The sequence below is a fragment of the Ammospiza nelsoni genome, chromosome 2 (genome assembly GCF_027579445.1).
Source record: "Ammospiza nelsoni isolate bAmmNel1 chromosome 2, bAmmNel1.pri, whole genome shotgun sequence".
In the NCBI taxonomy this organism is placed as follows: domain Eukaryota; kingdom Metazoa; phylum Chordata; class Aves; order Passeriformes; family Passerellidae; genus Ammospiza; species Ammospiza nelsoni.
In genome coordinates this window covers 32,767,074-32,793,435 of record NC_080634.1, presented here as the reverse complement: position 1 = coordinate 32,793,435, position 26,362 = coordinate 32,767,074, and the positions used below count along the sequence as shown (strand labels likewise).

General features: G+C 41.0%; 2 protein-coding genes across 6 annotated transcripts in view; both read right to left on the bottom strand.

The window, feature by feature from the left end:
- Positions 1-10,541, bottom strand: part of LOC132086275 (alpha-2-macroglobulin-like protein 1) — a 38,854-nt gene extending 28,313 nt beyond the window's left edge. Inside the window, exon 1 of the mRNA XM_059491822.1 lies at positions 10,460-10,541. The gene's annotated coding sequence lies outside the window, so the exon portion shown is untranslated. The remainder of the gene's footprint in view (positions 1-10,459) is intronic.
- A 3,307-nt stretch (positions 10,542-13,848) lies between these two features.
- RIMKLB (ribosomal modification protein rimK like family member B) overlaps positions 13,849-26,362 on the bottom strand; it is a 50,557-nt gene continuing 38,043 nt past the window's right edge. For 3 of the 5 annotated variants that reach the window (XM_059493747.1, XM_059493751.1, XM_059493748.1), the window contains exons 7-9: positions 18,495-25,470; positions 14,298-14,363; positions 13,849-14,046 (exon numbers count right to left, since the gene is read on the bottom strand). In XM_059493747.1, the coding sequence (XP_059349730.1) occupies positions 25,007-25,470 (464 nt within the window). In that variant the 3' untranslated portion in view covers positions 13,849-14,046; positions 14,298-14,363; positions 18,495-25,006. The remainder of the gene's footprint in view (positions 14,047-14,297; positions 14,364-18,494; positions 25,471-26,362) is intronic. The other 2 variants (XM_059493750.1, XM_059493749.1) reach the window with 2 other exon arrangements.

The following is a 26,362-nucleotide window of genomic DNA, read 5'->3' as shown; positions in this document are numbered from 1 at the left end:
TGATACTGAATTTTTCATGGGGTGAAAAATAGATTTTTGAGGTTTTAAGAATGGGGGCTCGGGGTCCCAAGATGGAGTGATTTGGACCTGCCTTATCCTTTTTCCTTCTTCTTAGCCTCCATCTTCTGCTGTGATGTTGGCACTGGGGAATAGGACAGCTGACTGTTTCCAACAACCACCTCCAGGGCTGTCTGAGCTAAGCACAGAGCAAAAAGCTGCAGCCAGGACCACTTTTGCCATTGCATCTTGGCTTTGGCCACCAGTGCCTCATGCACAAGTCCCTGTCTCACCTCTCCCAGAGAAGAAGTGATCCACAGGGTCAGGATCACAATCATGCAGAGCCCCTGCTCCAGCACAGGCCAGCACCCAGAGCACGCCCTGGCTTTGAGGAGTCTCCTGGGGTGCTGCACTGTGGCTGCAGGGGTAAACAGCCCCTCTCACAGTATGTGCCCAGCTCATTCACATGATTCCTATGTGTGTTGGGAGAGTAGCTAGGAATTGGAAAAGAACAAGGCCATAGCTAATTCCAAGTCCTGCACCTGCAAGATAGCGTGTCCTTGGGCCTGGCTGTAGTATGATAACAAATAGTGAAAGAGACATGAGAAAAGAGAAATGTAACCCCTAAGGAATGGAGAAGAGCTGATGCTGTGGTGTGGCCAATGGACGGTGTAAATTACAGAATATTCATGAACTTATTACTTGCTGTATAAGTGTCTAATACTCTCTTCAATAAACGAGCTTGCTGATCTCATATTGGGCGTCCCAAGTTTTCCCTGCACCCGACAAATGGCTCATCCCTGACAAATGGCTCATTCTGCAACAAACGTGCAAACTCCTCTTGAAAAGAAAATGGAGGAAAAGAAATAATGACAGACAGCAGCTATGAAGAGAGAGCATGACTTGCTGAGCGTGAGATTCATCCTGGCCATCTTTAAGCAGCTACATCTGAACTAATTCTTTAGGCCTTCTGTGACACCATGGCAGTGACTGCCTATTCCTTGTAGGGAAAATCCCGTGGCAAGTGGAATGAGAGAAGGAAGCTTTCGCTATCCCTCTCTTCTGTTTCTACCTTACAAAGAAGAGGAAAGAGAGGGTGAAACTGGAGAGGGAAAATTGTATCTACTCAAATAGCTCTATGAAAAATTTCTCAGCACAAGACTGCTAGTCGCTTTTCAAAACCCTGCTACAATCCCCCAAAAAAAGTTATGCTAAATCACAAAAATGTCCAGCTTCTCCCTCCTTTAGGCCTTTGGCTGCATTACCTGTGGGGGAAAAAATCCCATAACTGCTCTTTGTGGTTCCCATATCGCATTATATCCAACTATCTACACCCACTGGGCACCGACCATTATCCTCAGCCCCCTAAGTGAAGAATAATACATGAACACTCAAACCAAGCTGCCAGTCTCCTTCCCTTCCTCTTCCCATGGTATTCCCTGTGCCTTTACTATGTTTCTGCTATCAGACCCTTCATCCAACATTTATCCAAAGCTGTAAAGCACTTGAGGTGGGAAAAATTCCTGGATATTACTGGCTAGGCGCTCTCAGCAGACCAAGCTCTGTCTAAAACTCACCAGCACAGCAGAACAACTTCTGTACTGTGGCTGCTATTCCCAGTGAGCATGAAGTGGCAGAAGATCACAGGTATGGGGTTTGATGGCTCATTTCAGTGAGATTTAGCAGACAGCTCAGAGGTACAGATTGCCTCACTAGGAAACATGATTCCAAGACACACAGAGCACAATTTCCTGGGATCTCTCACAGATACCTTGACTTGAGGGAAATCAGAGTGTCACCAGGAATCAATTCCATCTGGCCTCACAGCTCTGACTTTTCAAGTGTGCCAGTGTGATGCTGGAGATGCCAGGGCACAGTTTGAGGTTTTGTCGCTGTTAGGCCCTGCACGGGGCAGGTGGGACAGACTGAAACCTTTTCAGATGCTAATAACTTCCAAAGAGACAGCAAAATAACTGGGAAAGAAATGAGTAAACAGTTAAGCAACTGGATGAACAGCTCATTTAGCCAGAGGAAAGCAGTTGCTGGAATGAGACTGTTTAAAGGGGAGGCTGCAACAAGTTGAGAGAGAACAATGGAAACAATTATCCACTGCTCAGAATGAGCCTTTTCTGAATATTATCTACAGATGTAAATTTTGGAGGGTATACTGCTTGCTAAGATTCACATAGTAAAAGTAAAATTCTGTTTTATTGATGTATGCAGGTTATTTTCTATTCATCTGCCCTCTAGTAGGTGTTACGGTAGTCTGGAAGCTCCAGGATTCCAACAGAAGTTGCTTATATCCCTCTTTTTGCATGCTGAATGTACACATATGCCTAGACCTATGATTTCCTTTGTGGCTTTTTTAAAGTGTTCTTGCATATTTGCACAGCACTGTAACTTGAACAACCACTGCTGCAATTTTCCAGTCACAAATATTTGGAAATCAAGATGTTGTTGGAGTTTATAGCAGGGAAGCTCCTCTTTCAACACACTTCAGCCACAGCTAATGAATCAAGGAACACAAGTTTCAGAAATAAGTTCTGTTTCTGGGTATTGACAAGTCCGTACCAGCATATTCTGATTTTTCCTGTCCTTGCATATCGGTAGAGTGATTTCTTGGAAGTATCTCAAGAACTATGGGAAGAATTCAAGAAAGTTTTAAACCCCATTGCAAGGCTGACAGACACAGTTACCACCAGCTGTTGGATGCTGTTTGGGTTTTTTGGTTTTGGGTTTCTTTAAAAAAAGCTTGCAAATAGATATATGAGTCTTTCTCTTAACTTTTTAACTACCTCTGCCTGATTCTCTCAGCTAAACAAAACTGGAGGCTCTGAAAATGGTTCTATTCTTCTCACTGGCACCCTAATTCCATACTGTGTTCCCAGTGTGTCTCCAGGCATGTTGTAAAATACCAAGAATGTCTGTCCAGCCTAAATAATCTCTTTTGTTTCAACTTGTGTACAGGGACTTGGCATCCAGGCCTTAGGACATTAGAGTTTCCATGAAGCCACATTTCACTATTTAATTTATTTTAACACTCAAGCAGCTCTGGCAGAACTCCCTGAGGATTTCCAGTTTAAAGTGAGGCAGGACAGTGAGAAACACAGATAAAAGTCAGAAAGGCCAGAGAGGGGCAGATAAAGATTATACCTTTTTACAATGCTTTTTTTTTGCCTTGGTTTTACCTTCATAAAAAGAGCATGAATCTCAAGACAGGGAAGCAGAATCGCAACCTAGAAACTATGTTAAAGTTGTTAAGATCAAGGCAGCAGAAAAATATTTAGAGTAAAGCTGAACAGGCAGAGTAGGTAAAGCTGAAGGGTGATGGCAAATTCAGGCTGAATGTCAAGAAATCCTATTTAGCAATAGGATTTCCCAGCAATACTGGTAAGAGCAATAAAAGCCATTAAGAAAACTGCCCCTTCATTATTTGAGAAGGAGACCCTATCCTGAAGTTTTTTTAAAAACATTTGAGTCAAAGTGTGATCCACTCAAAGACCCTCGTGTGTTTTATGGCAGGTCCCCATGACCACATGCCAGGAGCAATAGATGGGATGTTTTGCTCACAGAGTCTCTTTGCACATCGTTTTCCCTGAGCTGCCTTTCCTCATTCTCTAATGTTTTGTCCTTTGCCTTCTCTGCCTCCACTTCAGATCTCCTTAGGAGACAAACCTAGCAGGCAGCAGGTGGAATAAAGTTTCTGACAAACTGGGATTCCAAGAAACCTCCACTGAGCACTTACCCTCATAGTTTAAGGCAAGAGTCCCACAATGACTGCAAATAAGCTCTGGGAACTTTATATCAATTTCCCAGGGCTGTTCCAGCACATGTAGGGAACTGTGGCCATCTTGTCTTACATGTCCTGTCCCCAGCATCTCCAGGTGCTCTGTGCTGTGAAACTGTTCACAGCCACTGTAATGGCCATAGGGGAGAGTGGAAAGTGCTTAAACTATTGGCTGTTTGCACTGAACAACTTGTCTCCACAAAGTAAGGCACCCAGAAAGGGGAGGAAAAAAGGACCCACAGGCCCTTCTAAGAGAGCATTCATATACACTTTGCTGCCATCAGTCATGGGTACAAGACATAGAGTTTCATTGCTGACATGGTACTTGTAGCTGGCATCACTGTCTTCCCTTGTGATGTCTAAAAGCTGCATGTTCCTAAGGACAGGTAATTTCTTGAGTAGTTTTCCTAAATTTAGAGAACCTAAGTCCATTGCTTTTCATTCAAGACTTTGCCTGGAACAAACTATTGATAATTTTACAGTTTCATTTCAGTTGGGACTTAGAAACTACAAAGGCACGCTCAGAAATTGCAGACAACAGACTTGGAAGACAGACAGCTCTGAAGGCAAAGCACTTCTCTGCCTCAAAGCAAAATGAGATCAGCTGCAGACAAATAATGAGATGTTGAATCAATTAACAAGAACAAAAGATGTTTTTGAAGTCGGACAACAACATCAGATAATAAAAACCAAGCTAACATTTTACTACAGAAATCTTTACTGGGCTTTTAGAATCCTCTTTCTCCTCATCTATGGCATAAGCAAAATACCTGGCACTTGGGATTTCTGCCCAGAGGTGGCTCCACTCAAATACTGAAATGTGGATAATCAGGAACTGTTGGGCAGCTTGCTCCCCAGGAAACATCTGCTTTCCAGAGTAAAGGAATGTCACTAATATAGCTGTGCCTTGCAGGCAGACATGCCCTCTTTACACAAGTGCTGAGCAGTTGCTGCTCCAGAAGGGATTACCTGAGGAGATTCCATGATTGTGGCTGCAACTTTTACTTCTGGGCAAATTTGGGGTTCATTCCATGGGTGCAATAACCACATACACCATGCAAAACCTGTTTCTTACACAGGCCAGAAATTACTTGAGAGTCCAGGTTAATCTAAGCAAAAGTGTAGCACCTCATTAAGGTTCCTTCTCCTCACTGTAACCAGCTGGTTTCAGCTGCAGTTACTGGCTCTGGGTCACATTCTCCAGGGCTGCATTTTCCTTGCACCAAACACTTTGAAAGCTTCTGCCACAAAGTGCAGGCTTTCCCAAGTATGAAAGTAGGGAGCTCTAACACTGAATTTCAACATCAAAATTTCCCAGAGATCCTTCCTTATACCTGGCTCTCATCGGAACTGCAGCTTGGAAACAAGCACAGGCTCTCTCAGAATGTGCTGGAGTTTAAGAGGTTGATGAAGCCTCCCTGCAGTTCTGACTAGCCCACCACATGTACGATCCCCACACAGCAACTTGGCTAATCCCTTTTTAGCACTCCAAAAGTGAAGAGAGATTTTTGCTTCAACAGCAAGAAGCAAATGCTTGTGTTGAGACAGGTATTGACTTTGTCTGCTCAAAACCTTCATTTCCTTCTCTGCATCACCACTCAGTAAGTGAAAAGCAGATGATGCTCAGCTGCACAAGTGCCAAAAGCAGCACCCAGAGGCACACACAAGGGGTGGATGGCTGCAGGACAGCCTGCAAGCAGCGACTGTGAATTGCCAGACTTGGCCACAGAACTCTCCAAGAACCAGAACCAGCAGGACTGAGGCTACAGGGAAAGCAGGGAAATATATTATTGAGAAGTTTATGTATACAACGAGAAGCCAAGAAAGAGAAAACCATTCAAAGGTGGGGGACAAGGAGCTCTCAGCCTAGAAACCAGTGGGAACAGGGAAACAATTGTGTGAACCACCTCTATGTTCAGCTACAACTTCTCAAGCACCTGCTGACACACAGGAGCTGCACACACAGCAGCTTAGAAATACTTCTGCATCAAAGATAATGCGTACCCAACATACTTCTGTGTCCCACTCCCAAGCAACAAGGAGTAGAATAACCCTTTCTGTCTTCACTTAATTTCTTATTTTTCTAGAATGTTGAAGTCACAGGCCAAGTACAAGAAGATGTGTCATGGGATTTTCACTTGCTGAAAACCAGGAATAGATCAGTAAGCCTTGGAATTCAAAAACAAACCATTTTTTTTGTGGATCCCACTTATGGTAATGAACTACAGCCTGGTCTTGGCAGTGCACTGAGCTGGGAGTTCACCTGAACACTTCCCTCCCTACAGCTGGCAGGTAACGCTTGCAGCAGCTCTGAAAACTGTTTAGGAGACCATGAAGCAGAAGATTCCACTTGTTCATGGAACAAGCTGTTCCAACTGGATGTGTCTGCTGGCCTTTGATCCAAATGTTCTGTGCTGTCAAAAGAAGGTACAATCAAAGAAACTGCTAAGGGGTCTCACTTTGTTTGAGTCTTAGGGCTTAGAATGTCAATCCATAATGGTGTGACAGTTTTGCTTAATTTCAGAATGATTAGGCTCACTGGGAAAAAACTCAACTATACAAAACAAACTTAAAAGCAAAGGCATTCCTGATCATTACAAAAGTCTGACACCCTTTTTTTAGATAAATATGGGATTATGTTTCATGGTTCTGAATAGAATACTTTGGAAACTTTGATTTTGACAAACAGTTTGTCTTTGCAAGCTGAAATAATAACCACTAAAAAGTCATCTCTGTTAATAAATAATAGACTGAAGAAGAAAATAGTGGTTCAAACAATGTTTTTGTGAAGGGTTGAAAGACCTGAAGTGCTACAGGGATGAAATCTTCCTGGCTTGGTCTGAGACACTGGATTTTTATTGCACTGGTAAGTAGCAGGCAGATATTGCTATTGAATGTAACTCTGTCCTACAGCAAAATAAGTTCTAACAATGACAAACACTCTGAAGCAACTGAATGTGAAGATTGTATAAAGCATTTTCATTTTCAGCTTTGAAAAATATTTCCACTAGTCTGGCACAAAAGAGCTTTGCTGTAGCATTGTCTAGGTATCTGTAAAACAATTTTGTTTTCATAGATGTCCCTCAGAAATACTCCATGCTATAAGCTCAGGAATTCCAGTCTTTATGGAACAGTAATTCTGAATTCTGCACCACACTATGATTTTGAGTAGCAGTAATGACTTCTGCTGATTGTGTCAGAGAATATAAACCCCAGAGCTCTCAGGCTTTAACTGACATTGATACCACTGAGCACTGTCCTCTCTACACCTTCCCTGAACCCACTTACACTGAGAGGTGCTGTGTACCAGCTAAGGAATCTCTGAATTACCTGCTATTGATATTGAGCTGTTCTGTTAAGAACAAAAGGAAGAGAATCTGCATTATCTTAGGTCAGAAGAAGGCCCACCTTGGAGGAGGTAGGTATCTATGGAATACCCAGGGTACTCTAGGTGCTTCAGGATCAAAAGACACCTGCAGAGATCATTCCTGTGTGGAACACAGAGGTTGCCTTGCTTAGATGGTCTCTGCCAACAGCTTGTTCTCCCTGCAGAGATGCATAGCCAGCAAATTTACTGGATCTATGATATTCAGATCTCAAAACACATTAGCTCTCTAACTTAAATAGTTTCATTCCCTGTGCTTGCTTAATGCTGCCAGATAGTCCAGGCTCTTACACACAGTGTTTTTTCTTTTTTTTTCAGAGAGACAGCTGTATTCTGGGCTGCACCAAAAGCAGTGTGGGCAGCAGGTCAAGGGAGGAGATTCTCCCCCTCTACTCCACTCTCATGAAACCCTGCCTGGAGTGCTGCATCCATCTCTGGTACCCCCAGCATAAGATGGATGTGGACCTGTTGTTCAGAGTCCAGAGAATGCCACAAAGCTGATCAGGAGGCTTGAGAGCCACTGCTGTGAAGACAGGCCAAGAGGGTTTGGATTGTTCAGCCTAAAGAGGAGAAAGCTCCAGTGAGGCCTTAGAGTCCCTTCCAGTGATGCTACAAGAGATCTGGAGAGGAACTTTTCACAAGTGATAGCATGCAGTGATAGCATGAGAGGAAATGGCTTTAAACTGAAAGAGATCCAGTTTAGATCAGATATTAGGAAGAAATTATTTACTGTGAGGGTAATGAGACACTGGAACAGGACAAGGATCAAAGTATTAAACTGAAAGAGGGTAGATTTAAATTGCACATAAATTGCACATAAGGAATAAAATCTTTATGATGAGGGACAAATTTAAATGCTTCTTGGGAGGATGAGAAAGAAGTAGCTTCAGAAGCTTGATTTTGAGGAAAAAAAACCATCAGCAGTATTAACTCCACACCAGCAGAGGGAAACACAGCCTCAAGAAAACTAACTTGCCCTCTTGGGAGATGTTTTTCACCCATCACATCCACTGAAATGGACTGATTAAGCAGGGATAAATTAAACCTGTTGTGATGCAGTAGGATATGCTGTCTTGTTTCCTGTATTTACTAAGGACACTAACAGAAATAAGTAAAAGAGATCTTTGCTTCAAGATGTATCTGTTAATATGTGATTCAGACATCTTGGGCTTGATTTTTTTTCCATGTTTGTGTTTCCTACTCTCCATTAAGTTAATGGGTCCAATGTGCACTTGGCAAAACAAGATCCAAGTCCAGCACAGTTAGAAGTGACTTAGGGATGCTGGAATTCACCTCTTTCACCGCAGAAGATGCCATTTAAACACCAGTCCTTGGTAGGTGCCTGTGACAAAACCACAGCTGGAAACAGACACGATTGGCAGCTCTTCTGACATGCCAGTGAGAAAAACAAACCCTGCTGGCCCACACCCTCTTCATGCAAAAGGCAAGTGCAGGGTTAGGATAGGTTTTATCAGAAGTTCAGTGATAGGGGAGCACTGCTGCCTGAGGAGGTGTATTCAAAACTCTGGGAGGGTTTCCAGAACCAATGGGGAAGACAGGAATTGTAGAAAAAGCTTCCAAGAGTAGCATTGCATATGAGCATGAATTTCACCTCTCTGAAAGCACTTCACCATTCTGGGCTCACAACAGCTGCTTCCAAATCCCTCCAAACCAGCTTGCTTCTCATCCTCACTGTTCCAGCTCCTAAGGGTCACATCTGTTAAAGGACACTTCCAAAACCACATAATTAAAAGATGCTGAACTCCTTCAGGCAACCAAAGCAACACATTATGACCTGCTTTCCAGCTCTACACAAACAAAACAATGCACCACAGTGTGTTCTGCTCCAAGGGATACTGAATGCAGCAACATTAAACACTAATCATGTGGGCTAGAGGAAAGAGATGGAAATTTAATCAAAAGTTGGTGGCTGTGACTAGTAATTTTGCAAGATTTGGATACCTTAAAAACATGTTCAAAAATGGGTCTGCAGTGTCCTCAGTGCTAAATTTCTGGGGCTGCATCCTTGCTTTTGTTGCTGGCATCTTCAGCTGCATGTAGCTCACTGGGGGCTCCCCTCATGACAGAAAATTGCACCTAAGCCCGGGCAGGTGGGTCCCTGCTGCCCTTCCTGTCGCTGCACAGTTGCTCAAGAACAAACATTTCTACCTGCAAGCGTGGTGTGACTCTGGCAGTAATTCCCTATAGGAAGGTGAAAAACAGGATGAATGCAAAGAATAGTGGCCAGCCAAGAGACACAATCTTGGTTGGTTTTCATCTCTTTCCAGCCAATGGACTCTACAGCATAATGGATATCTGTCACTGCACCACAGATGAGTTACAGCTCATAGCTCCCGACATGCTCTCTTCCTGTGTCCTGTCACATTTGTCATCTGCTTTGGCAATTTGCCTTCCAGAGTGGGCTCATCTTTGGTACGGTCTATAGTAACACATGCTGAATGCCAGCTTCACCTCAATGAGTAACTAAACTTCCAAGGAAACACAGCTAACTCAGATGGTGTAAAAGCCAGAAGGGGCTCCACACCAGTGATGCAAAACTGCCTCGCACAAAGGGACATTAACCACAGCCCACAAAACTGAGCAGAAATATGTAATTCTGTGCCCCAACCCCATCCTTTCAGGTGAGGTAACAGATACATAAATATCTTTAAAACACTGGCCAGTCTCAAGAACTTAATTTGGTTGCAGGAGAGAAATCTGCAACTGTTAAAAACTGTCGACCTTGGAAATTAAAGCAAAAAAGCCTCCTACCAAATCACAATGCAAAAAAGATATCTTAGTAGAGCAATGGGAGGAACAGGAATAGAGTTTAGACAGGAAAGCATCAGTAGGAACCCATCTTATCCTTTTGCTCCTACACCAAACAGTCACCTGCATCTAACCAAGGCTGGACTCCTTTAACATCTCCCACCTGAAGTGACTCCACGTGAAAATTGATGGTATCAGAACCAGCACTGTTATAACAGAAAGTTGCACACATACCCCTAACTAAATCTGGAAATTTAGATACTGAAAATACTTTCTTTCCTTCCCTCTACTGGGCCTCCTCTCCTATTTCAAGGGTTGCTTGTTCCAGAGTGAAGTCTCATAACTGGGCTGCAATTCTTCATTTCCATTCACTGCTCACAAATTCAGCTGTTTTCAAAATACATGAGCTGTTACTAAGACTGGGCTAAGACCAGAGATCCCCAATCCAAGACACAAAAGTATTCAGGCTGCAGAGAGCACTTTGAATGATTCTGAGTGCACTTCTTCCCTCAGAGTCTTACCTTGCACACAGGACCACAGAACGCCGTGCAGAGGGATGCTATAGGGAAGATTAGGCAGATATTCTTCCCTGTAACACAGCACTGTCCACAAGTCTGGAAAGAAGGCACTAGAAAACCGTGGAGATTGGTTTTGTGTTTTTCCAAAAGCCCGAGTTCTCCACCCTCCCTCATCCCCACAGGAATGTGACTTCTGGTGCATTAGTGACATCACAGCTGTAAGGGATACTGTCCCTTCCTTCCCTGCTTCCTATATGAGACTGTTAGGGACAACTGTTGTTACTGCTAAGCTGCTGAACATGGATGGTTACCAGGAATGCTAGAGAGCAGCCTCCCAGTCTTTTCCCTTGGAAGGACATCACTGTATCCCTGTCTTTTTCTCCTGATTCTTGGGGGCTGTAGGGAAGAAGCAGCAGGTTCTTCCCTAGAGACAGCTCCAGCAGCTGCTATATACGCCCTTCAGGAAGGAAAAGATGAGCAGAACTAGAAGGAAGACTTTTGCCTTCATTAGAAATATTCAGAAGTGTTGTTATAAAACATACAAATCTGAATTAAAATGCTTATAAAAATATAGAGGTGTATTCCATCTCTGACAGAAACCCTTCCTAATGTGTTTAACATGATTTTGGAGCCCAGTACTACTTGCTCAACTCCCTTCCACCAACTGGGATAGTAGATCCAAAGCAGATGAGGGCCAGCATTCAGGAGACCAAGGAGCTTGGCATCATCTCAGCACCAGGCACATGTGCAAAGCACAGAAGAGCACAGCAGCAGTGACCCACTGATGGCTGATCTCCACAGCCAGCCCGCATCTAGGCTGAAGTGCCCAAGCCAGGAAGCAGTGTAGGGGTGAGCTTATCAGCCTGTGCTTATCAGGCTGGCCTGTGCACCACCAGCTAAACTAAGGGGGTCAGTGCAAGGGAAAGAAGCACACAGTGGCAGCCTCTCTCCCAAGGATTCCACCCTTGGGGCTTTTGAGGTGACCTGGTTGTCGCACTGCCCACTCTCCCTTCTCAACATTACCATGGCAGCAGGGCAGCCTCCAAAGCTGTGTCTGGAAAAACACTGAAGTGATGACAGCATGGAATGACAGGGTCAGAGAGATGATGATGCAATGTCTGATTCCAAACCTAAATTTTGTAGACCACCTAGAGGTAAATGCACAGTGATAAACCAAGTTGTCTAGACAGGGAAAGAGTGGATTGGAGAAGCAACCAAGGTGATAAGGCAAAATATAAGGAAAATGACCCAGAAAAATAAGATAGTGGACAAGACATAGCTGTCTGTTTACATCATGCACAACTGGGAATGCAGTCCAGACAAGTTACAGAGGTTTTCCAGATCTAATGCTAAACAAAATCACAACCTCTCTGCAAGTCTGGCCTCAATACAAATATACCCCACCCCAAGATCTCATCACACTAAGCAAAGCAGAGTTTTACAAGTACTCCACTTCTGTAGCTGGCACAACAGCGCAATTCCAATTAATAGGAAATGCAGATGTGCAAAAGGAACTGTTTACACCCTGATCATCTCAGCACAGGTCACTATTATCACCACTGAACTATTATTGCCCTGTTTTCACTATGGTGTACAATTAATATCAGAATATTGTATCATGAATATCCAATCACTATTTAATTGTTGATACCTAGTACTTAAATTCTAAGGAAGATAAGAAAGACAAAGGAAAGCAAAACTTTACATGACACCAAACAGGTTCTTGACCACAGATCTAGAATTTGAGCTTTTAAATGGATCGCAGGACCAATGGATTGTAGGACCAATCCCTCTCAACAAAGACAGATAAATGAGTGCAAAAGCCAGGAACTTTCTCCTCAGTATTGCAATTTGCTAACTTTCACTCACTACTAAGACATTACACAGTGATAAACTTCTTTTAATTTCTATTCTACTTCTAACACATTTAGGGTTGTGAAATGCCAAAAGGAAATGTGTAGTAACAGAGCATTTCTCACTCTGAAAAAAGGAAAACACACTCTTAGAGTAATACAAAGAATGGTTATCAGTGATAGACAGTGAGTAAGAAATATTCTTAGGCTACCATATGTGTGTGTGTGCTTCGGACAAGAATAAAAACATGTGGGGCCAGTTAAGAGCAGAAGAAAGGCCAGGGGGGAAAAAAGGGAAAAAAAAAGAAAGACTACGAAGGCAGGAGGAGCAAACTTGAGGCAGCAGAACAGAGAACACTGCTGAACACCCACAAAAAAATAAGAGAACTGAAATACATACAGGGCCTGGAAGAAGCTTAGCAAGGTGGGATATATGAAACTAAGAAGAAATTTAGAAAGTTCTCAGCTGTTCTACTTTTTAGGCATGAAATATTAAGGCAGAAAAGCACTTAAGGAAGCATCAGCATATGCATCAGCACACAAACAGGCACTGAACCACAAGAGATGAAATGTCCATTACTGTGTTGGGGCAGCCATTCCACCCACTCACAGAAGTGCCAGAGGAATGGTGTGACACACAGATTTGCAAAAAATCCAACCAAAAACTGCAGCTACTGGAGCAAAGGCATAGCTGCAGACAGGCTACCAGCCACATTTCTAGGTACATTCATGTGTAAATTACTAGAACAAGCACAAAGAAAGCAGGAATTAAAATTTACATGAAATTAATATCCTGAATACATGAAATGAAAGGAACAGGAAGAATGTCAAGGATAAGAGGTGTTTACTGATAATGTACCAACTCAGCATCTTGAGAAAAAATAACATTTTTTTTGCTTCACTTTTGTAAATTCTGTACAGATTTCAAGTAGGCACATCATGAAGATGCCATCACTATGTGTCTAATCCTTTGCAGTGCTTCACTAACAACAAACCAAGAGAGCCATGTGCAAGATCTATAACCCATGGTAAGATTAGCTGTCTTCAGAAACAACAGACAGTAAGAATGTCCATGCCCATGTCTGTAACAAGCCCTGCCACTGTGGCTTCAAAACCCAAAGGCACATTACCTCTGTAGGTTAACCAAGTTGCTTCTCTTTTTCTCTAGCAGTCACCAAAGTGACCATGAAGTACAGCATGATCAGTATGGTGATTTCACTTTTGAAACTCAGGAGACTTGTACCCTCAGTGACTTGGGTGAACTCGTAACATGACTGATAAAACCAAAGGCCTGATGCTAAAATATCTAAGGCATTTGGGAAGATTATTCATGTCAATATAAAGCATTTGGAACTCTTAGGAATGAAATTCCTGGAGGGAAAAAAATGGTTAATAAAGTGAAGAATACCCAATAGGTTTTACTCTTCTGGCTTAGCTGCAGCTTTGATACAGTATCAACAGATTTCTCAAGTTAACCACCCCTTCAAAAAAGGGGAGATGGCGGAAAAGGTACAAAAAAGAATCTCACACTCTCATTAATTACAATTCAACTTTTTTATTCAATTCTCCAAGTTAGAGAGACAGGGATCATGACTGTTAACACCACATGTGGACATCACTCCATTGCACATCCCTGCTGATCCATCCTTTCTTCCCTTCACTGTGAAGGAGGCATTATCAAAAGGCTATGTGTCCCCATGAGAGGCGGGAGAAGACCTGCTGCTGCTGTAGAAAAACCTAAAGAAATAAATTATTGAAAAAGTTAGTCTTTGCTCCAAAATATGAACATCAGAAATGCAAGCAGATATCGTACAGAAATCTCTGTATCCAGCACCTATCTGGCTTCCCTGACAGCTGGAACACAGACACACCAAGAACTAAGCCATGGGTACCAAACTCCTCTTCTAACCTTGGAAAAGGCCTTTCCAGATACAGGAGTGAGATGCAGTGTGGACTGTGTTCTGAAGATAAAATCTAGTTCCTGTTACCTTTCCAGTGGGTAGAGTTCAATCTCTGCACCTGGTGATCCAGCATCTTCCACACGCCTTAGATTCCTGTGGAAATATTTCATGTGGAGGAAAAATTGTGTAAAAGTTTAGCTAAGTCAAACTGCAGAGTTTTCCTGCCTAGTTCTCCCACTGATAAAACTTCAGTACTTGCCATCTACTAAACAACCATTTCTATTTGGGCATGGACAAGCATTCCTACATCACACTACAACTGCACTACCCCTCCCATACAATGTTGTAAAGGTCGGTGGGCACGGTAACTGTAACATTTGTGTTGTTTCTGTCACCTTGTGTTGGTTAGATGCATGGGAAAATATATACACAAGCACACTGAGTTTCCTCCTAACACTCACAAAATGCAAGTTTTTTAATGGACAATACCACTGAACAGAAAGAATCCAGAGAATAAAGACTACCAGGCAGTGCTCTGCACAGTAGCAGCCAGGAGGGGAAACTGCACACACCCTCTTGGACAAACCACACTTCTTGCAAATGAAATATTTACAGATGAAATATATACAGCTGCACAGTCAGTGTGACATTCCCATTCCTCATCAAGGTGTAACTGAAACATTCATCTGGACTCCTGGCCTCCTCCTGTCTCCATCACCAAAAGGATGACTGTGCATACAGCTACTGCTTAGGCTTCTTTCTCTGCTTCAGAGCACCTTCCCGTTCAGTACATGTAACACCATGGACAGTTTTCACCTCTTCAGTTTCTCTCTCCCCAAAATGTAACTATTTTACAACACAGATAAACTAAGCATCAAGGAAGCTCAGCAGTGTCACTGTTTCCAGGAAATCTGCACAGAAGAAATGCATGACTGGCCAAAGAGGTAGCAACAACTGAGTTACTGGCTTTTGTAACATGGATCTTCCCTCCCTCTCCAACAACAAATGATAACTTGTACAAGAGGGATTGTCCTAATAAATTCTGGAAATTAGCAACTGTGATAAATTAATTAATTTAATTTTATATATTACAACAGTGAATAAGGTTCACATTGGGCATGAGGAGGAATCTGTTCACAGAAGGGTTGTCAAGCATTGGAATGGGCTGCCCAGGGAGGTGATGAAGTCACCATCCCTGGAGGTGTTTAAGAAAAGACTGGATGTGGCACTCAGTGCCATGGTCTACCTGACAAGATGGTGTTCGTTTAAAGGCTGGGACTTGATGGTCTCAGAGGTCTGTTCAACCTAACTAACACTGTGATTCTGTGAAATCAGTTTCTTCCTATTAGAACACTTTATTGAAAAAAATTCCAATGACCTTTTAATGAAACATTTATTTTTCATTCCTGTATTAAAAAAACCTCAATTATATTGTAATTTGTCTAACACAAAAATGGTTTTTCTTAGCTGTTCTGCTTCCTATAGAAATGGATAACAGTATTGTATATTTAACTGTCCAAACACAGTTCCCTCCTTCCAAATAAGCAAAAAATATCTATTACCCTAAGACAGAATACTGTACATAGCTGCATACCGTGCATGTACATAGCTGCAACCTGCCTCCAAATAAAAAAGCAGACACAGAAATTCACATAAATCTTTTATAAGCCCTTCATGTGCAGATTTGGCAGAGCTTAATACAGACATATTACTATGCAGACTGTATATTCTAGTAACAGTTGTACTGTTTCTAAAGAGAACAAAGGACGGATGCAGAAATACCTTGAAAATGCTTTGCATGGGTGCAATGTGAATTTTAAGTTTTTTATCAGCCTAATCCATCACCTACTATTAAGTCAGCATGAGGAACCTATCTATTTCCTCTTTTCACAAATATCACCCTTGCCCGCCTGTGAAAGTCTATGACAAGAATGGAAAATAATCTGTCTTCTTCAAATCTCTACCACATCAAAGCTGCAGAAAAAACAGGATGCTTTGAGGTATGTCACATCTAAAAGAAAAAAAAAAACAAAAAAACAAAACCAGAACTGTTTTGTACTGACAGACACATGGAGAACCATGGAGGATCTGAAAGTGTTCTAAATGCCTTCCTGTTTATAACAAAAAAAAAAATTCTTTCCTGGCCAGTGACTAAGTCACCTTGGTCTCTGCTCATCAAAAAAGCTGACATATCTTTATGTGCCTCTCTCTCCTACTAAGCTGAGAAGCAGCAGTTACAGACCCATGTCCAGGGCCAGAGGAACACCCTTCTTCCCAAATGTTACTGTCATGTAAACTCAGTGCAGTTACACCTTTAATCCCATTACAGTTACACCTTTACACCCATTCAAGTAGGCAGGTGCCACACTTAGTTTGTGCATCAATGGACCTTTCAGCTCTTCTCCCCAAGATCCAGTTCCCAAGGGCCAGTATGCCTAGCATATATTACATATGGCAAGTCTGGTGAGACTCCTCCTTACAGCGACAGCTGGGAATGCTCAAGATCAGCAAAATCTATTTTCCTGCCTCATTTCTATCTCTGATGACAGACTGACATGAGCTTCAGATTCCTTTGCCTCTACTATCAGAAATTATTTCTCTTCATCACATCTCCAGCCTGACTGGATTTAAAACTCTTTCTCTAAGAGCTTCATCTCATATACAGACTTTGCTCATTATTATATTTAACAAGATCCAAATCAATTCTCTATCCAAAATATTTTCCATTTTGCACATGCAATCTCACTCTGTAAAAATTCAGTTCTAGGATTTCCAGCCTGTGGTCCACAGAATACCTTCAAAGGCTGTATGATAACTAAGAAGCTAATGAGAAAAGCACATCAGTTGTCCACGGTCCTAAGTGGTACCTGATGTGCACTGGAGACTATTTAGCTGCCTGGATATCAAAATTCAGATCCAGCTTAGCTCCTGTATATAAGTGTTGTTCCTGATTTTAGTGTGACTACTCTAGGTAACAAGAGAAAACAGAATTTGGAATTTATCTACTGATGCTTAGCTGTAAACGAAGTAGAAACATGTATGAAAATACAAAAGCTACTGCTGTATTCTTCGTATTAGTACATATTCTGACATAATTCCTTTTTCCCAATCCACTTCAAAGTGTTTCTCCATATTATCAGCTGATCCAGACACAAACTTCTCCTGTGTCAGGCAGTTCATCAGTGTTTCCTGTGCTGCTCTCTCCTCTTATTTTCTTTTCAGAAGGAGCAGTCATCCTACTAGAGAGTCAGCATTTTAATCTCTAGTAGGAAAATTACTTAGCATGGAGGTTTTGTAACAGTGGAACATCCTGATGACATCTGCAACAGTAAATATTTATGGTGTCTACATCAGAGGTCTCCAAAGAGGAGCCCACACTCCCCAGGAAGCTTTGCAAGACAATCTGTAAGGCTTGCAGGGTGAAAATGGTTTTTTCACCATTAATGAATACAGTTAAGTAAATGTTTCAAAATAGTCTTTATTTAATCTTTACCTCATCCTTTTTAACTTCTTGGGTTTATGGAAGTTTTACAACATATGTAGTAATACACATATGTACCTTGGGAAAACATCTGATTGGGGCACTCAATGCTCAAAATGTTTTTCCTGATAGGAATGCGCAATCAAAGAAGTTTCAGAGCCATTTAGAACTGAAGAGATGACTGAAACTACCAACTCTTAACCACAAACTCAGAACCATTATATAATTTGCATTTCCCACTTCCAAAAAGAATGTTAACCGTTGGTGATTCGAATCTTTTTTTGCTACCTTGAGATTTAGGAAATCTCCAAAAATAACATTGTTCTTTATTATCATGGCATTTCTAAGGCATACATATATCTTAAGTAGCAAAAAAAGCAGTCAGACTGTCAGCCTATGAGGCTGACAATTGGCTGATGGTAAGGATGTTTTTTACCTTCATAAAATAAAATTCCGTATTTTGCAGAATCTTCCTCATTTATTCCTTGGTTTTTAAACTAGGTTACAATGAACATTTCACCAATGGCACAAATATGAACAGTCTTCTGTGGAGCAGAGAATGACTGGGCTAGATGCATTCTTTTCAGCCTTATTTTCCAGTACTCTATAAATGTGGTGATTTTGGTGAAATTTAATTTTTAAGACAAGTACTATGCCTTATAAAGGCAGAGGGGAAACTGGATTGTTCAGTCAAAGAAGAGAATTAGAGTATCAGGTAACCAAACACCAACTGAGAGAGATCAATGTGCCTCTTGTATTACAAGCAGTTTTTTGATGGTCAGAATTCTGTAAATCAGACTCACCATTCAAAGGGACAGTTCAAGGACTCTGCCTCTCTTCTCCATTCCCCTTACTCCAGTTAGCACTTTGCAATCCATTTCTCCCAGTACTGGAGGTTTCTCAGGTCACAGTCATGAGTGTCTTCTGCTGCTGCTGCCACCTACCAGTTTTATTATTCTGTTGCAGCAGAAGGGCATATAGAAGAAGTTCTGGTTCAGCATGCAGATAATCATCATCCCTTGTCTAAAAGTCATGGCCTATTCAAGTTCTACATTTCCCCATACTCTAGGCAAAACACTGGGCACAACCACGATCAACACAAGGCTTTGAAAGCCATTCTGTAAAGAGGAAGGAGCATGATCTGTAAAACCACCTTTCAAGCAACATTAAATATTAAAACTTGAAATATTAGCGAATGCAGTAAATTTTGGTAAACTCTCCCCACCAAAGATGAATTGCAGACTCTGCAAAGAACTAGTACTGTATTTCTTTCAAGAAAATCTTCACATAACATGTATCTAAAATCAGGTTAGAGATGCAAAACTTTGATCCAACATGAATTAATGAACAAATCTGAGGAAAAGAAATTTTTATTTTTAGACATTATTACAAACCCCAAAAAGACCCAACCACATGCCTGAAAGTGTTACACCCGTGTCCTATAGCAGCTGATGCACAAAAATATACACAAATAAAGGAATAGGCCTGCCCAATGCTGAGACGCAAGAAGTGGGTATGTCTGAAAGGAAAAAGCATTGGAAACATAAGTATAACAGGTTTGTAAAATTACCTTGCAAGTAAAATTAAAAGACACAAATTATACACTCAATTATACTAGTGAAATCGGATATCACTCCACTGACTTTCACAGAGTGATTCCAGGTTTATCTCAGTGTAATTGAGAGCAAAATTTGGCTCTAAAATTATTCCCTCCCACCTTAACTTGAAGCTACAATTTATTATGTTGCTGGTAAGTTTGCTTTCTTTCAGGAAAATACAAACTGAGACTATGAAAAATTGACTATTTTATGATGGTATAGAGGAGTCATTAATGTACACAGAAAAATAATCTGAAACAAGTGCTAATTCTTTACAGATGTCCTGGGAAATATAATACTGCATCAGGAAACTTGGAAGCCTGTTTGCAGGCTAATATTCTTCAACTTGGAAGGGTATTCCAATTGTCTTATATTTTACCTCTGAGTAAAATACAACATTCTCCCTCTTAAATTAAGTAAAAAAATATTAAGTACCCAGTACTTTTACATTATTTGAGATTAAGGGAGAGAGTTACCAGAGAAGGATAAAATGTACAAGTGCTTTGATATAGCAGTAAGGGCAAGATAAAATGTGTCACCCCATCCTCCACAAACAGAAATCATCAGCTCAACAGTCTTTTTCTGCAGCACACATATTCGTCCATCTGTCCTCTTTACAGGATCCTGTCTATTGAATTTTAATAGAATTAACATTCTTAGTACTAGTTCATTCATTCCTATCAGCTACTTACTTCTGCAGTTATATTTTATGTTCACTTAGCAAATGGAAAGCAACATATCTTTCAAAAATCTAAGCTAAAACAGTACACTTGAAGACAACCTAAAACTGATAAAGAGGAAGGAGAATTAATGTATTACAAAACTATTCCTCATACAGTTGCACGGGGGACTCACTTTTGTCTCACCTCAGTAAAGCACAATGACAGTTTTCTTACAAGTCAACAAGTACAAGGAGGGGAAATAAGGAAGTAAAGCAGGGTTTTCTCTAAATCCGGTTAAAGAAATCATTCAACAAGTATCACCAAAATGAACTGATGGGAAGAAAGGAAGGCAGACAAGTTAGCAAACTTATCAAGGTTAGAGTAAGAGCAGAAAAGTGTCAATTTACCTGACAACAGGTCGGTTTTGGATGTCACCAAACTGCTGCATTTACCATTTTACCCGCTTGCAATACTGGGGGGAAAAGTTTAGGAAGGAACATTCGCAAGGATTTTTCATAAGTTCTCACTCTTGCCATCGGAAAGGGGAGAAGGGGTTTTCTCTGGATTGTTTGACTTTTTTGGCTCCTGAAAAGTTTTGCAAAGAACAGTAACAAAGTGTGAACTGTTAGAACACATTTCTGTAAAAAAAGGGAGAATAAGTCATCCAAAATAGCACAACAGCAAATCCCACCCGAAATCCGCACAGTTAATTTGTGTCATTGTTTAAACAAATAAAAAAAACAAAAGCTTTTCAACTCAAATTAGAAACATGGGAGGCTTGGAGACTTCCAACAGCAGATCCACTATCAGAATGCTCCAAAAGTCACCCTCAAAGGTTAAGAAATATTTAAATAAATAAAACAAAGGAAAAGGCAGCAAACACCTGGTTATAAATACTGCAGTGTTCAGTTTAAAACAATTCCTAAAACAGTGAAAAAATTAAAAATTAAAAAAGACAGTAGCAACAGAAGTTACCTGTCCGAGCACCTACTATTCCATAGAGAGAACAGGAGTGGGTCGTGTGTCTCACACCAGCCATAAAGCCCATAAACCTTCTCAAAAAGAGTGAGCCATGAGAAAGATACTGTACAATCTGTTTTCAAAGTCTCTCTAAGCCCTTATGGTCCCTTATGTATTTAACTGACAGATTTTTGCAATGAGGGAATTTAGCCAGAGTCACTGGTTTCATTCGATGGATTTTGTAGTCGGGTATAACATCTGAAGAAGTATCTCCTTTGCGTCTGACATACCCAGATGTTCCAGAGGTTATTTCCCGAGTAAATATCTCACAGCAAAGATAACACACGAAGTGGGAGAAAAGGCTTCAAGACTGACCGTCAGCTCAGAACAAAAAATGTAACAGTCAATGTAAACATCAAGCATTGACACTGTTTTACAGATAAGTTGTCGTAACATTACAAGAAAAGATTTTATAAAACACATTAAAGCATTAAATACAAGGATTAGGATACAATCCATACATTGACAGCAAGACATCAATTACAAACACAGTAAGCTGAACAGAATAAAATCTCCAGTGTTACAGAGAACAAAATTTCATCAGACGTAGTTTAAGAAATTTTTTCCTGTAAATAAATTTCTAAGTGGCTCTTTCAAACATTAAAATATACAAAAATAGTTGTATCACCATGAGCTGTATTGGCACCACTGTAATCCACCACTATGTTGACCCATTTTTTCAGGCCATGCTTCCAAACCCACACATGGAGGTAGTGTTAGTGCAACTGTATGGAAGTTTAGCATGTGATTTTCAGCAGATGGAATTGAAGAAAACAAAGTGTAAAAAGCTGATATCTGTGGAGTTCACCTTCAATGGGAAACACTGCCTGGTTACCATGGACTAGTTTAGTTGGTGTTTTTCCCTTTGAGTAAAAACAAGACACCCCCCGTTGCACCCCCAGGCCATTCTTGCATTTCACTGTTTCAGGAGCAATGGGTTAAGCAGGGAGTAATACATGAGACAAGTGTGCCCATTTGTACAAATGAACCCTCAAGCAAGGTTTTCACTCAGCATCAGTACCCGATATATAAACACATGCACAGGATGTTTCAAATCCTGTCTCCCTCTGTGACCACTATGCATAGACTTATCTCCAAACTAGTCATGGAAGCACCAACAGAGGAGCAACCTATCAGAAGGGAGTCAAAGTGCAAATCTCTAATCCCACTTGGTCTTTTTTTAAAAAGTCTTATATTTACTTCACAAATTTTATAACTGTGAGGTGTAACCCAGACATTCTGAAAGGGTGCTAGAAATGTAAGGTTCCTGTGAGCTACAAGATACTATGGGAATTCAAAAAAACAATCCAGAATATTCAGTTAACTTTCATCTAAGAGATGTTTCCTGTGATAGAAAAGGCCTTTGTATACCAACTAGCACCTGTTTACTCCCTGCTGTTATTCCACATGTGCTCAATGTATGTCACAGCTAGAAAGGGAAGGATTGATCCTACCAGCCTGTCAAGGAATGCAGGCACCTACCAGTAAAAAGGAAGAGACAAAAAAAAGAAAAAATAACAACAACAAAAAACGAGCCACCCTCCACCCCAAATTCCCCTTGGATAAACAAGCAAGAGAAGTAGAGCTCGTGGAAGAGACAATTTACTGCTCAGTGACTAGAGAATTAGGTTACTTTCATGTTCTGTCATTCTGTAACTCTTCACAGAAGCTGAAGACCTTTATATTCTTCAGGTATAACCTGTGCACTTGAAGGCTCAGTAAGAAGGATTTGAAAATACCTTTACTGCTAATGATCTTTTTTTTGCTGGACCAGCAGGTCCGCCCTCCTGCTTAACACCAACAGTCAACCTTTCACTTGATTTTAATAATAATATTTAATTCTACAAAAAAAAAAAAAAAAGTCATTTTATTACATTCCTTTTAAAATAAAAAAACAAACTGTACAAAGAAGCATGATCAAACCTCCATAAAGTAGGTTAATACTGTTCTGTTTATTGCCTCTTGAAGACTCTCTGCATAGTGTCCGTGAGTTGTGTTTAAGGTCCAAGTGAAGGTAAAAACAGCAGAGCAGCAGAGAGGTGAGGAAGGGCCACAGAGGTGGGCAGTGCAGAACCTCAGAGGGTACATGGGACATGCTCCATTAAAGTATCCAGAAAACAGCAGCATTGCACACACACAACCCCCCTCCAAACAAACCTATTTTCACAAGATGATTTTTCAATTGTAAACGTTTTACTTTTTGTTTTTAAAAAAGAGGCTTATCTTTATATATATATTTATATATATATATATAGTTCCAGGGCTTTATGAACCCCGAGAATAAGAGGGGAATGAAAAGGGAGAAGGAGGAGGAAAAGGAGGAGGAAGACAGGGACTGAAAAATGGACTCAGTATCTGTTTTGGTTATCTGTTTTCCAAACCAGCTCAAGGCTAATGACAAAACGCACAGCCAGAAGGATTAAGGAAAATCAGGAAGTCTGGAAAAAAATTAGGAGCTAAACAGCCAACACTCTCAAAAAAACAAAGCAAAACAATTGTGCACACACAAACACACACGAGTGTGTGCACTCACACCACACACATGTAAGGGTCTAGGATCAATCCCTTAATTGTTTGTGGACCTAGGGTTTTGTTGGTTTTTTTTCTTTTTTAAACTCTGGCTGAGCTCTTTTTTTTCTCTTTTTCCTTCTTTTTTTGGTTTTTTTTTTTTTTTGCCTTTTTCAAATCTGCCACGTTTTCCAAAGCTAAGAACTGAATATTTCTCCCCAGTTATACTCTTTGGATTTATGCCAACATCAAGTTCTTATGTTCAGTGGGGAAAAAGTAAGCCTGGTAAGTATTGTATGAACTGCAGCTTTATTCTAAAGTTCCTCTGGATGACTAATCACTTTTAACCAGCTCTTCCCTCCTCCACACCTTACCACATTCCTCCCTCCAAAAAAAAGCAAACAAAAACAAACAAACAACCCCTCACCAATGTACAGGCTATAACTCAATGTTTTCTTAACAAACAGTCTGCGGTGTTTTCACTTTGGCCACTGTTAAAGATGCAGGCATAGAGAAGGGAGTGTTGGACTAGCATGTATTAAAGAAAAAGGAACATTAACATTGCAGATCTCTCTCAGAAAGACTAAAACACTAACAAATACAAGTCGATGCACGTTTGCTTTAAACTAGTGTAATTCTTTTTCACATTTTTAGATTAAACATCATTTTGTATACCAAACATTACAGTGCTGTTTATCTCCTCCAACCATGCAAAAAGTAGTTAAAAACGTGCCACTTCTGCCCACAAATAGAATATGACCAATTCCCCTATATACCTTCCAAAATCAGGATTTGAAATGAGAAAAATAGAAGTATCCTCCTTTAAAAAGGAATTTAGACACAAAGCTGCCACTTAATATCAAGATGGTACAATTTACAGATTTTTACAGAAAGTTCACATTAAGTCAACTGACACTTCTCTCAGCCTCATCATTTGAAAGGCCGTATCCTGCAAGGTCAGAAAGTGATGACTTTAAAAGGATCCTGAACTTACAGCTCCCATCTGCAAGAGTAGGAACAGTAGGTGTCAAGGAATTTTGAAATACTTGGTATTTAACACCTTCAACTCACATAAAGAATTTGAGGCACTAAACAATTTACAGGATCAAGCCTTACAGAGGTAGAAGAGACTTAACTGGTGCAGCAATTCACAGAAGTTTCTAGAGAGCTGCCAGACAACTTTCTGAAAATCTTCAAGTGTGAATCACGCTTCAATGCTTTCCTGTGAAGACACATGAACTGCAATATATCTGGGGACCAAAGCAGCATCCAAATAAAATTGCTGCTTGGTTCCGAACTGAGTATCTCCACCATAAAACTGACTAAGAATGAAGACAATTTAATGTTCTGCAAATGAGTAGGGACAGCAATCACAGCATGTGTGCCTTTTACTTTTGCTCTCTCGACTGACACACCCACCCCCCTCTCCTCATTCCTCTGAGCGTCTCTGATAAACAGCATTGCAAGTTGGTTTAAAAAAAAAATTTACAAGAGAGAGTTCTGTTGGTCACCTATTTACACGTGGCATCACTCCACAAGGAGCTTGATCTCATTGGCTAGTAGCTGGTTCATGTTGAAGAGAGCCCCCGGGAGCTTGGTGAGCAACTCTCTCTCCGTGGTCTCAGGGTCGCTGTCGACAGAGCTGGAGCTAGCACTCATGTTGTCGACAGCGGCCCCAGCTGGAGGGCCCAGCTCTGGCTCGCTAGTCTCGCTGGCCGTGGACACCACGGAGAGCAAGGACATGCGCCGCGTCAAGCGGCCGGGGGCCAGCAGGGAAGCGGCATAGTCCGCTATGATACCAGCTACGTCTAAATTACAAGCCTTGTCAAAGGCAATGAAACCTACATTTGCATTGGCCTCGCAGACGTAGAATGAGCCGTCGTCCTTCATCAGCAGGTCAATGCCGCACACATCCATCCCCAGGATGTTTGACACTTGGACTGCCAACTGCTTGCCTTGTTCGCTCAGCGAGCACATCATTCCTACACCACCTGGAAAAAGGGAAAAGAACTTGCTGTCTGCACTCAGGTCACAAGGGACTGACATCCTTCTCAACCGGGCCATGATTTTCGATTGGGAAGCTTCAAAGTCAGCCTGCAAGCGCACAGCTGATGACTCAGAAAGTGACCTCCTTTCCACAGTGACTACTAATGAACGTGATGCCACACCACGATTTCAAAAGATTCTGACCTGCCTTTGGCAGGTCAAGATTATGACTTGTTTAAAAACAGTTAAGTAATGACTTTTTAGTCAAGAAAAAATACACATTTTTATGACCCCAGGATATTAAAAAAATGAACTAAAAAACCACCCTTGTTCCTTCTAAGGTAGAGGCTTTCCTTACATGTTTGTACGTGATCAGAAGAAATATTTCAGCAAAATTAAACCTAGAGCTCTTGGTAAGATTACAACTGTAACTGTAGATATAATTGAGAGGAATGGGGATTAAGACATCATCATCTGCTCACATACCTCTCTACTTGCTATCACAGGTTACTGTCTCTAAAGCAAGAATTAGGGAACATCTATGTCTGAACCTCAGCTGTCAGGTTCACAGTCCATCACTCAAGTATTATCTGGCTCAAGCTTCATCTATTGCAATAGTTAAATTGAAAAATAACCCAAATAATAAGAAACAAACAAACAAATAAACAAACAAAAAATTAGCAGAAAAATCTTTCAGGCTATATTTCCTCTGCATTAAGTAGTAACTAAAATTTCTTAGGCATTTTGACTAACCAAAACTGCACTATACATGAACACATTTTATCCCATCCCTGCTCAGGTTCGGTACAGTTTCAGCGAGTCACCCTCAAGCATCCTGCCTCCTTTTACCCTCAGAAACTCTCAAGTCCAACATCCAAACCTATGCAGAATCTCAGT